Genomic DNA, 13,519 nt, shown 5'->3' on the forward strand with positions numbered 1-13,519 from the left:
ACTGATCCATCCCGGGTTTTACAAGTTCACATTGCACCCTTTCCAGTCAGGTCAAACGCTCCTTTACTGGAAGTGAATATGTGGTTTGGAGACAGGTGATTCTCAGGGAAACATTTAGGATCCACTTCAGTTGATAAACATACATTTTATCAACATTTTATTAATATTTTTCATGCATTTTATTGACTTTTTTTGCAACATGAAAACATTTTTTCTGACATTTTAATATGTTTTTTTTATATGTCAGCAACATTTTTTGGACTTTTTTGAGAAATATTTTTCAGACATTTCATTTTTATGGATATTTTGATAATATTATTTGGACATTTTATTTTAACAAAAAGTTGACTTTTTTGGACATTTTATGCAATTAAAGAGACTCAAGTTGCAGCCTTGGAAACTGTAGCTGAATGGTTTTACATTGTGAGATTGAACGTGCCCTAGGTGTTGGCAGGTTGGACTGTACCAAGTGGAACCATGTGATGGGGGAGGAATCAGTTGGTTTTCTTTTTACATTTTGTTTCTTCCCAAACTCAGTAACTGAACTTCAATCTGAATAATGTGCTGTAACATTTCTGTACATCTTAATACCTCGAAGGAGGAACTGAAGTGACATACATTCTTAACAGCTTCAACTGTCAGTTTGATTTCACCCCTGCTGTTAGCAGTGTGGTTCAACCAGGAAGTATTTAAAGCTGCTGGTGGATTCATCCTGGTGTTTGAAACATCCTTCAGGATCATGTGAGCGCTGTCACGCAGAGGAATCAGAGGAACATGTAGTTTTGCCCAAAGTGTTCCCAAGAACGTGAACATTAAAGATGGAGACAAGGAAGCTGGGAGTGGACGAACTCAGTGTGGTGTTGGAAGACTGTTCCAAAAATATCTGGTCTACACTCCCAACATACTAAGTGCTGGTGATGCACCTTAACGCTGGCTGCCTCCCGCCATAAAACCAAGAAGAAGAAGAAGAAGTGTTTTGTCTGTGAGCTGGAGACCTCTCTTCATGTCAGTGAGTGACCTTTGTTCTTGTGTTTATGACTTTTATTTTCTGTAAATTGATGTTAAGGAAACAGTTAAACGCTCTGAACCCAGTTCTTATATCTTATATCACTTCTAAAACAAGTAATATGAGATAAGATGATTTATTATTCGTCCCACAGCGGGGACTTGCAGGGTGTTGCTGTTCCCTACAAGCCAGAGATATTAAGCCATCATCATCCTCACTGTGACCTCGTCACATGTCCACGTTTGGTCATGGACTTTCCACGTCCACATATGACGTCCAAGGTACCCTGGGTGTGTTGGTTGTTGACGTTCTGGGACGCCGTGTCAACTTCAGCCTGTTACATGCATTGTCTGTTTTCAAAATACACTTCTGTTTTCACAGGAAATGTACAGTTTGCATACAGTCAAAATAAAAGCACTACGTCAGTAGTGTTGTGGAACACCAACATTTAACTTTGAAATAAATAATTCAAGTGAGTCAGTTTTTCTGTGACCCATCCACCAACCTAACCTGCTTCCATTCAAGCGCTCAGGACTGCTTCTTTGTTTACTGCTGTCAGTGCGTTGGTCACGTGATCGCAGGGATACGTACGAATTAGGGTGCATTGCTTTTCATAAGAAAACATATGAAGAATCTGTGACAGCAGCCTGAACATTTTGCTAGGAGTTTGAAACCTTCAAAAAGTTTTTAATTTAATTTTTTAAAGTCGATGTGGCACTGTTTGGTTTCTGCTGCTCATCTTTCAGTTTTTTTGACTCCTTACAAGCACTCAGGACTACTTCCTGTTTACTCCCGTCAGCACATTGGTCACGTGATGTCAGCCTTTCAAAATACATGGAACATGTATTAATATGAGTGCGCTGCTTTTTGTAGGAAAACATATGAAAATTTGGGAGAACAGCCTGCAGTTCAAGGATAGAGACAATCAGTCTGTCTGGTCTCTGTCTCTTTAATACCCCAAACACACACACACACACACACACACACATACACATACACACACACACGTTTAATAAAGTCCAGCAGTAATCATCTTGACATCTGGCCTCTGACCTCAATAGGACTGTTTCACTCTGTCTCTGTCCCTCCAGTAGTCCAGCAGTAATCCTCTGGTGTCCACACACATATGGTCCTCATAAAGGACTCTGTCTGATGCCGACTGTCAGACTGTGGGGTGAATGCTTCAAATGTATTTGGATGTTTTTAAATATGTCATCAGTGTCAAGTATTTTTGTTATTGGCTGAATAATAATCAGAAACAAAGACTCAAACACATCACATTTGTTTAGTACCATTAAATGTGGTAATTTGTTTTTTTGTCTGTTTAATATACGCACCAAAAACCAAAGGAGATTCCAGTCAGTCCAGTCACAGTGAAGTGTTTCTACAGTCCCAGCTGGACGAGGACATCTAACTGGCCTACTGTCCTTGTCCCAGTATACAAGCACGGGAGGGGAATCCATTTATTGAGCCAAGTATGTGCGACTCCTCTACGATAGGTGGAGATATGCCCCCTTTCAGCTTGTTAGTATTGGACCTTTTTCCTGTTGACCTATTACGTCACAGACCAAACAATGGACAAACAAGTTAGCTACGGTTAGCTAGCAGCTAACTGCTACCATGGTGGACAACTTTACAGCTCTGTACATTTGGTCCGTCCAAAAAGTCACGGCTCTGGATGTAGATTTCTCCATGTTGTTACCGGGTTCTTCTTCTCTTACACATTTAATGCTATTGGACTTCCAGGTCAAAGCCCGGGGCGGAAACTGTGGAGCATGCTCAGAGCGCCTCGGCCAGTTTGGGTCTGACTGACTGTATACATGCAGGAGTCACATGATCTGGGTGTGTTAGTCCCACTGTGACACATTCACTGCAGGACCATTTCACTCACACTAACATGTTTACAGGGGTTTAATAAGACTGACACAATAAATCCATTTCCTCTGTCGTCATGGAAACACACTGAATGAAAACCTACTTGGTAACAAATCTAATTCTGATTCTGATGTTCCCAGTAACCATTACAGATGATGTATTTAGTTGACTGAATGATATTGAAATTATTAAAACAGAAAGAGGAACCTCTTCACATTTACAGGGCCCAGATTTGTATGCTCTTTTTGACATATATGTCAGCTCTCATCCTCTCGCTGTTTGTGAGGACGACTCTCAGGACAGACGGCTCTAACTTTGATTCTGTGACTCAGTGTCCCAGTTCTTCCCACTGTTCCTCTTCCTGTTCCTCTCTGCCATCACCAAAGCCGCCACCACGGTAACCAGCACAGTGACAGTGATGACGAGTACGGTGGCGGTCTCTGCGATGCAGAGCTGGCTGTCCACCCAGGCCAGCGAAGCCCCCGCCAGCTGCGGTGGATCCTGGCACGTCACGTTGCGGTAGTCGTCAATGTGAAGGTGGCGAACGTGCAGGATCTTACTGAAGACGCGATGCAGGTCGCAGTCACAGCTCCACGGGTTGCCTGGAGGAGCAACGAGAAGGTCAATGTAAAGATCAATGAAAACGATAATACAAAAGTGTGAGACGATTTTGACCTGAAAAACAAAAGAGTAAATAGTTCAGCTTTTGGAACGCAGCAGCATGCACCACATGTCATGTGACGAGGACCAACCAATCACAGCCCACAGATATCTTTCCTTCCTCAGTAAATATCAGTGTGTGATAAATATGGAGGAGGAGTTGATCATCTTGGTGCAGAGCTGTCAGAGCGTCACATCTGTCCCACAGACACACAGGAAGTAGATCAGCTCTGACCTCAGGGTGTCTATTCAGTGGGCTGTGATACAGTGCTGGTTATGGTCACTCTGAAACCTCAGACGCAACCAGCCTCTGCACCCTTGACAGTTGGCACAGAAAAAGCACAGAAGTAGCACCCAGCACTCGACCTGGCAGTTACGGACGCGGCATGTTTACAACCCCTTAGTCTGCACCGAGTTTTGATGAGGAACTGAAGTAACAGATATAAAGGCTCTGACACACCAAGCTGACGGTCGGCCGTCGACCAAAGTCGGGCCGTCTGTGAGCGTCTGTCGGCCTAGTTTTTGCGGTGTGTCCCGTACCGTCAGCACTTTGGCGTCGGCGGCTTTTTGGCCGATTGAGCATGTTGAATCGGCGGCGGAGCTTGTCGGTGAGAGAGATCACTCTGATTGGCTGCTCAGGTTTTATTTCCTCGCCCCTGTAGCGAGTGAATCTGCCTGTAGTGAAACCGGGGCTAACCGGTGCTTCCTCCTCAGGCTCCACTTCACTCAGCTGCCCCACAGACCCGCTGCTTCTTCACACTTTAACCTGAATAACAAACCGGAGCTAGCTGGGAGCGGCTAGCGGAGCGTTAGCCGCAGCATGACCGGAGGGAAGCACAGCCAGTTAGCCTCCGCTAGTCTCTGAGCTAGCCCCGGCTCTCCGTTTGGATCCAACCGGAGCACCGAGCCCTGGTTTGTTATTCAGGTTAAAGTGGGAAGAAGCAGCGGGTTTATCGGGCAGCTGAGTGAAGTGGAGCCTGCGGAGGAAACACCGGGACCGTCTGGATGTAATAGTCCGTGGAGGTGCTGCGGTGCTCGGCTGCACAGATAGGAAACCCCTCGGCTGACAGGATGTACCACTCTCTCTCACGCAGGCGCAGAACGTACGTGCTACTTGGCCGTCGGATGTAGTCCGTGTAGTGTGTTCAAATGCAACTGACACAGGGCGACGTGAGGCGACGTAGACGACGCAACAGTTGGCTTTCGTCGCTGCTAGTTCTTTGATGTCAGTTTCGTGTGTCCGGGCCTTAAAAGGAAGTAACCATCATCACATTTCACTGGCCTCTGTGCTGCTCTACACTGTTTACTAACCTGTTTTCCAGTGTGTTTGTGACTGAGAGGCAGTTGGAAAGAAATGTATCACCTGTTTTTAATGGGTTTTTCCAATGTTGAAAAAAAACAACCAACCTCTATATGTGCGCTAATATTGGTGGAAAACATCAGGGCAGAGCAGGGTGGGTCATGCCTTTGCTATATTTTTGGCCCTTTGGAGCAACATGTTTATTTCATGATACCAGGCTCTCAGTGGGATATTTTTTCAGACTGTTGGGATTTGAACAATGACACGACACCCGGTCGTCACAGCTGACAGACAGAGGGTGGGATACGAGGCTTATGAGAGAGAGGCCATGAGCTGGATGTGCATTAAGTGCATCATTATTCCTAAAGCCATCTGGCCCTGTGCGTATTGCTCTCACTGGCAGGACGGTAGATGTTCATTGTCAGATGCCATCTGGGAGCCAACACTGCACGCATCACATAACAACACACAACGCGTCTGCAGCCGTGATACATGTTTTAATGAGAACACAGTAGCAGTAACAGTGGTTAAGACATTTGACACCTGACAGCTGGATGTGTGTCGCTGTTGTATGAAGGCTGATGAAGGTCTTAAACTTTAGGTGATGCAGGTTGTTTCCTTCCAGAGCGAGGATGGCCAGGCTGTAGAGAGGCGCCAGAGCATCATTGTCGATCTGAGAGATGTTGTTGTTACTCAGCTGGAGCACCTACACAGACAGACAGGTGATCAGACAGACAGACAAGTAACTTGGGATACACTAAACCAGTCGCCAGAATAAATGTTGGCATTGCCATTAAAACTTGACATTAAAACTTGGGTGTTAGGAGATCATATTTCGGCTTAAAATACCCAGTTTTGGTGGCACAACCACTGAAAACACCCACACTTGATGCCTCAACATGCAAACCTGTTTGTGGTTTACAGAAATGCGCAACAGTGTGCGACTGAGCTTTATCTACACGATATTTCAGCATCACATATTCACCTCCAGTCCAGGCAGCATATCCAGGCTGCCCTGCTGCACCAGAGTCAGTCGGTTGTTGTGCAGGTAGAGCTGTCTCAGCCTGGAGAGGCCCCTGAACACACCGGGGCCAACCATCACCAGCTGGTTATAACTCAGGTCCAGTTTCTCCATGTTGTCCAGATACTCCAAGCTGACAGAAGGAGGGAGAGAACATGACAGGGTGAGACACAGACGCTGATAATAGTAGTTTCTCTCTCTCTTGAGTGTGTGTGTGTGTGTGTCCTACATTGTCTCACAAAATCACGTCTGCTGTCCTGCAGCAGGACGATAATGAGGTGGTGTCTCTATCTGATCCACTCATGGTAAACTGGTGTGGGGATGTCCACCTGATAAATGTCAGTCCACCACTCTCACTCTTTTAGCTCTGTTTTTGGTCTCCACCACCTCCCGAGACACATCTGTCTCTTTAGCTGCTAAATGCTCCACTTGCTTTCCTACCTAGTGGCTAACTTTGTCTGCCTGTCGTTTGGTGCTGGGCAGGTGGTGTCTGGAGTACGATGGCGGAGGACAGACAGGTACCTGTATCCAGATATGTGCTGTAAGTTGTTGTGTTCCAGTCGCAGCTCTTTGAGCGCAGACAGACTGGCTGAAAAGTCGACAGGTAGAGACGTTAACTGGTTCCAGCTGAGATCCAGTTTCTCCAGGAAGGACAAAGAGAAAAATGCCTGTGGAGATTTAAAGAAAGAAAGACAGAGAGAAGGACACATGTAACTATACAGCATACATCTTCCCTCACATCCTAGTTTGGTTTCCATCCAACTGTATTGCAGAATTTAAATAAATGGGCAAAAGAAAATAAAAACGTATGTGCTGTTCTGCTCTATGGGCCCAATGATGCGCAAACAGCATCATCTGAGTAATTTAATAAGCAGCATTTGAATGTTTCAGCTTAAAGCGCCACTGAGCATCTCCCATAGAAATGAACACAGTCCTGCCAACTGTATTCCGTTCTCTTTTACATCTATGGGACAAAGGCAGCCCATACCAAATCTACTTCCATTTATACCTTTCAGAGTAAAAGCCCTAGACATATACACTACAACTTTCTGATGTTTTGTTCACACTGAGCGCAAATGAAACTATTTGTGAATTACATAAAAAGTCAATGTAAAGACGTGATGGACACAATGTGACGTGTGTGACGTGTATTAGCGAGTTTCTTTATATTGCGTTATAAACTTATTTGCGAGAGTTGAAAAATATGAACTTCAGTGACCAATTCGTGCTGCAATAGCCAATCAGCATTGAGATCAACCAGTGACGTATAATGCTGAGGACATATTGGTGAAAGTTCATTTATTGATTCAGCGATATCCCCCATGTATGACGCAAGTTTTTCGTGCATATGAAGTGAGTCAACATGAAATATTCTAGCGTTCACACTCGTGCAAGTAATGCAAGGTAAAAAATCCCATTGCGTTTAATGTGAACACATTAAAATTCACTCAGAGAATACTCAAAAACATATCTAACAGAAGTTCAGGCTGCACAATAACTGACCTCAAACTGACACGGTACTTGTTGCAAATTCACCTCGCTGCAGGCGTATATATATTCACATCAAAACCTTTAATCAAACGAGTGTTACAAGTATTGCAACGAACACACACCTCACACTAAAACGACAAAGTAGTGAAGGATAAACTGCTAGGACGCACTCACGGGCTGCACAGGACTCACAGGTGCAACAATGCTTCCAGTTAAGTAGGTGGTGGCAGTGTGCAACCTCAAAAACTGCAGCTGCAAACTGCCATGAAATGGAAAGCAGAAGAAGAAACTGCATGGTTGAAACAGAAAGTACCACAACATTGTCACCATAAATTGGTGCAATAAAAATTACCACCATTTCTTGGAGGAGAGCTGCCTGCTTAAAATGTGTCCCTCCAAATGTAGAAAAGAACCCTTCAACTGCTTTCAGTGATGACACTTCAGCTGCCACTTCACATCCTATCAGTGCTTTGACTGGCACATTAACTTCAACTATACCTCTCGTACAACAGCTCCAAAGTTCATTCTTTCAAATGTTCCTGGTGCAATTTTCAGGAACTTTCCCCAGAAAATGGTTGCTTTGAAAGTTCCTCCGCCCCGTCGCTCCTACCTGTGGTTGTATTTCTTCTATCTGGCTGTTGGTCAGCACCAGCACCCGCAGGGACCACAGTCCAGTGAAGGCTCGGGTCCCGATCTCGCTCAGATTGTTCCCTCCCAGCTCCAGCAGCCACGTGCCGTGTGGGAGGCCCCTGGGAACGCGCTCGAACCCAAGGCTGCGGCAGTCCACCAGGTCGGCGTGCTCGTAACAAATGCAGTGGTGTGGACACGACCGCGAGCCCTCGGCGGACGGAAAAAGGGACGGCGGGGAATAACAGGCAAGAAGGAGGAAGGCAAAGGCCAGGAAGAGGAGACACATATTTCCCTGGACAACAGGAAGAGAAGGAGGAGGGAGGGCAGCTCGTTCAGAGGAGGAGTTAATGTTTGGAAAGATGAATGAAGCTCCTCTTCTCCAAGAGCCACAGTCAGCCTGGAAATAAGAAAGTAGAGTTTTTAGTTCACAATCTGTGGTGGCGACATTTATAATAATCAACTGATCATTTGTTCGTCACATAAAGTCATACAAGGTACAACTCTAATCTAACTTTTCTAAGTCTTCTTGCGTCCATGTCTTGTCGGCTGCTGCTCTGTATTCGTCCATGTTTTCAGATGTTTCTGGTTGCAGATGATTTAACTGTAGTTTTGGGAACAGTCTCGTCTTTTGTTTTACGAATTGAATCCACCAGAGACCCACTGAGTTCACTGATGTCCTTGGTGATGTTGACATTGTGTCGTGTCACTTGGGGCATGTTTCATAGTTCGTTTACATATCTTGACCTCAACAAGATGGCCTCATAGACACACCTTACGAACACGGGTAGCAACTCTGCTCTGCAGCTGCCTCCGAATGATGTACAGCAGTGACCCAGGACAGGAACGGGACAGCACCATTTGTCACATTGAAGTATACAAGGTACAACTCCAGTGAAATGTGATCCATCAGCTTCTTCTGCTTGTTCATGTAAATTAGTCCCTTTTTACGTCTACGTCTTGTTGGCTGCTGCTTTATAATTGTCGACATTTCTGGACATTTCCGGTTGTGGAGTCACAACAGTCATGTCTGTTTTTAAAGATTGAATCCACTGACGCCGATGTTTTCTTGAACAAGCTCCACTCTGATTGGCTCCATCTGTTCATCATGCTTCATAGTTTGTTAACATATCTTGATCTCAACAAGATGGCCTCGTGGTCACACCCTCTGAACACAGGTAGCAACTCTGGTCTGTAGCCGCCTCTGCAAACCTATAGCAGCGATCCAGAGCAGGAACAGGACAGCACCTCACATTTCCAACGTCACACCGGTCCTTATTTACCATAAAGTGCAGGATTTAGCCAAGTTTCAGTGAACCTAAGGATGTTCCAGTTCCCAGTGTCCCTTTTGAAACTGATGCGGCACGGAGATTGTCCAGATTGTTTTGCAACGCCTGTACAATGGCTAGCAGGATGTTAGTTCAGCTGGAGCCCATCTTCTCCATCTTTTCCTTGATGTTTAGAGAAGACAGATCAGCCTTTACTGTTATTGTCTCCCTCTGGAGAAATTTGTCTTCGACATTCAAGAGAATACAGCCGACACACTTCAAAATCAAACTACAATCAACATAAAGTATACATACTGTACACCCCAAGAGTACTGCATGACACCCTAAACCCAAGTGTTGCACAGATGTCCTACACAAAGGCCCTACACCAGATATTGTACACCCCTTCACCTCACACTCCCATGGTTTGACTCAACGACTTTCAGGCCCTCCTTCCTCACTGTCTCCTCATATATCTCTTGGAGAGAAGACGGGGCAGCATGTCGTCTTATCTCTGACAGATATCTGAGGAGACAGTGAGGAAGGAGGGCCTGAAATACTGTTGTTTACATTTGAAAGCCTCGGCATGGCTGGTGAGTAGAAGTCAGCAGGAGGAGAGTTTTCAGACTGGTGAGTTGATTTCAAACTATAGTTTTGCATCAGCTCTACACATAGCGTACACCACTGTGAGCATTTATACTTGTGTATTAGTGTCTGTGTCACTCTACAGTTACACCTCCAACACACTAGTTGGCGGTAAGATTTCTGTGAAGTGCTGTAAAGTTTAGTTGATTCAAAACACACATTAAACACACATTACACACACATTAAACACACATTACACACACAATAAACACACATTAAACACACATTACACACACATTAAACACATTAAACACACATTACACACACATTACACACACATTAAACACACATTACACACACATTAAACACACATTAAACACACATTACACACACATTACAAACATATTACACACACATTAAACACACATTACACACACATTAAACACACATTACACACACACTACAAACACATTACACACGCATTAAACACACATTAAACACACATTACACACACATTAAACACACATTACACACACACTACACACACATTAAACATACATTACAAACACATTACACACGCATTAAACACACATTAAACACACATTACACACACATTAAACACACATTACACACACATTACAAACACATTACACACACATTAAACACACATTACACACACATTAAACACACATTACACACACATTACACACACATTAAACACACATTATACACACATTACACACACATTACAAACATATTACACACACATTAAACACACATTACACACACACTACACACACATTAAACACACATTAAAAACACATTACACGCATTAAACACACATTAAACACACATTAAACACAGTACACACACATTACGCACACATTAAACACACATTACACACACATTACGCACACATTAAACACACATTACACACACATTAAACACACATTACACACACATTACACACACATTAAACACACATTACACACACATTAAACACATTACACACACATTAAACACACATTACACACACATTACACACATTAAACACACATTAAACACACATTAAACACACTTTACACACACATTAAACACACATTACACACATATTAAACACACATATTAAACACACACATTACACACACATTATACACACATTAAACACACATTACACACACATTATACACACATTAAACACACATTACACACATTAAACACACATTACACACACATTAAACACATTAAACACATTAAACACACATTATACACACATTAAACACACATTACACACACATTATACACACATTAAACACACATTATACACACATTAAACACACATTACACACACATTAAACACATTAAACACACATTACACACACATTAAACACACATTACACACACATTAAACACATTACACACATATTACACACACATTAAACACACATTACACACACATTAAACACACATTAACCACACATTACACACACATTAAACATACATTACACACACACATTACACACACATTACACACACATTAAACACATTACACACACATTAAACACACATTACACACATTAAACACACATTACACACACATTAAACACACATTACACACACATTAAACACACATTACACACACATTACACACACATTAAACACACATTACACACACATTAAACACACATTAAACACACATTAAACACACATTACACACACATTACACACACATTAAACACACATTACACACACATTAAACACACATTAAACACACTTTACACACACATTAAACACATTACACACACATTAAACACACATTACACACATATTAAACACACATATTAAACACACATTAAACACACATATTATACACACATTAAACACACATTACACACACATTATACACACATTAAACACACATTACACACACATTAAACACACATTACACACACATTAAACACATTAAACACACATTATACACACATTAAACACACATTACACACACATTATACACACATTAAACACACATTACACACACATTAAACACACATTAAACACACATTAAACACATTAAACACACATTATACACACATTAAACACACATTACACACACATTAAACACACATTACACACACATTAAACACACAGTAAACATGGCTTAACAGAGACAGTTTCAAACACAAATCAGCTTCACTATAACTCGCAGCATTCACAGACAAACACTTGTCTTTATCTGGACACATTTTCCCCACAAATACAACATGCTAACATTATTAGCACAAGCCTATGGCATTTTACATTGTATAAATTAGCCTAGTGGCTAGCAAACTTTCCCTCTTCTCATATAAAACCAGGGACAACAGCAACATTTAACAAAGGTAACGTTACAAAATTCAGCTCCATTACAACTCACAAGGTTCACTGACAAAACAACTGTCTGATACTAAACACGTTTTATAAACAAATACAACATGCTAACTTTATTAGCACAAGCCTATGGCATTTTACATTGTATAAATTAGCCTAGCGGCTAGCAGAGTTTTTCTCTGCTCATATGAAGCCAGGATAAATCACACACAAGACTTAAAATGTCTATTTTTGTGGAGGCTTTATTGTCTTCACAATTTATTGTTTTTCCATGAAACAAACGCAAATAAAAGCTTCATTACCACTGAAGGAAATGGTTTCAGCTTACAAAAACATACAAGAGGTCTGCATCACTGTGACATGTGGTTACAAGTCTGGGAAGGTGCATGACAGGCTGTGGCGTAGGGTACGCATCTATGCAGAGCCTAAGCCATAAGCAGAAGTATAAATCCTGTTTAAGTCACAATTACCTTCAAATTGAGCAACCTGCCGACGATTCCCAACTTCATAAATATTTCAGCACCTCTTCTTTTATTTAAATATGATTTAATATGCTAAACCTCAACCAAACCACTACATATGCTCAATACTGACACAATCTTTGACCCCAGTTTCCCCTCTTCACTCACATGCCCTCTACAATCAAGTACAAGCATTAAAAAACATTCGCCAAATTTTCATCATTGCATAACTGACTGATTTTAAGTCTTCCTCATAACTGTTTTCCTCCTTTTAACACAGATTTTCATCCGTTTCATTCCTTTCCCCTCCAAATGTAATTACATAATCACAGTCATTAAGAGCAGAGCAGCAGAAAGGATTAAATCCTGTGGGCCGGTCTGACACACACAGCGATGTGGTTTAAAAGCATTCAGCATTTATGTCTTATTCACTTGATAGCAGGGACAGAACGGCTTGTTTTTACTCCTAATTTGTTCACGATTAATTCTAATAAATATTTTCTTTATGATGGACAGAATTATCAAGAAAACAACATAATTTTTTTCCAGATTGGTCAAATTTCAACACTCAAAATTGAAGGAAAATTTAAAAAAAACAAACTGTTGAGCTGTTGCATTTTTACATTTCTAAGATAAACTGATTAAAATCACACAAACACGAAAAGTAAAATCAACGTCCACATGACAGAAACATTGTCACATCCTTCCCCCAAACATCTCACCTCCTCTGCTGATGAAGACTCCTGACACCTCCATACTGGACCGTTAACTTGTCTGTGTCCTCTCACTTCACTGGATCACAGCTGTTGGCGAGTGCAGTTCAGGAGATGATGGACGCAGAGACACAAAGACAGAGCG

The 13,519-nt window shown here is 42.3% G+C and overlaps 1 protein-coding gene across 1 annotated transcript; it reads right to left on the minus strand.

Moving 5' to 3' along the window:
- Positions 1-2,267: 2,267 nt before the first annotated feature.
- LOC117268966 (uncharacterized) lies at positions 2,268-13,482 on the minus strand. Its single transcript, XM_033645761.2, has 6 exons — positions 13,384-13,482; positions 7,964-8,380; positions 6,385-6,530; positions 5,827-5,995; positions 5,385-5,547; positions 2,268-3,483 (listed from the first exon to the last, which is right to left on the minus strand). Exons 2-6 carry the CDS (start codon positions 8,267-8,269, stop codon positions 3,191-3,193), a joined length of 1,077 nt encoding a protein of 358 aa, XP_033501652.1. The 5' UTR covers positions 8,270-8,380; positions 13,384-13,482; the 3' UTR covers positions 2,268-3,190.
- Positions 13,483-13,519: the final 37 nt, after the last annotated feature.

Source organism: Epinephelus lanceolatus, chromosome 18 (genome assembly GCF_041903045.1).
Source record: "Epinephelus lanceolatus isolate andai-2023 chromosome 18, ASM4190304v1, whole genome shotgun sequence".
Classification (NCBI taxonomy): Eukaryota; Metazoa; Chordata; class Actinopteri; order Perciformes; family Serranidae; genus Epinephelus; species Epinephelus lanceolatus.

Bases quoted from the DNA above. Each gene is read 5' to 3' on its own strand.
- LOC117268966 (XM_033645761.2), bottom strand. From the start codon at position 8,269: ATGTGTCTCCTCTTCCTGGCCTTTGCCTTCCTCCTTCTTGCCTGTTAT. The intron at 6,531-7,963 runs GTAGGAGCGACG...AAATCTCCACAG, and splicing joins TAGAAGAAATACAACCACAG to GCATTTTTCTCTTTGTCCTT. The intron at 5,548-5,826 runs GTGAATATGTGA...CTGTCTGTGTAG, and splicing joins ATATGCTGCCTGGACTGGAG to GTGCTCCAGCTGAGTAACAA.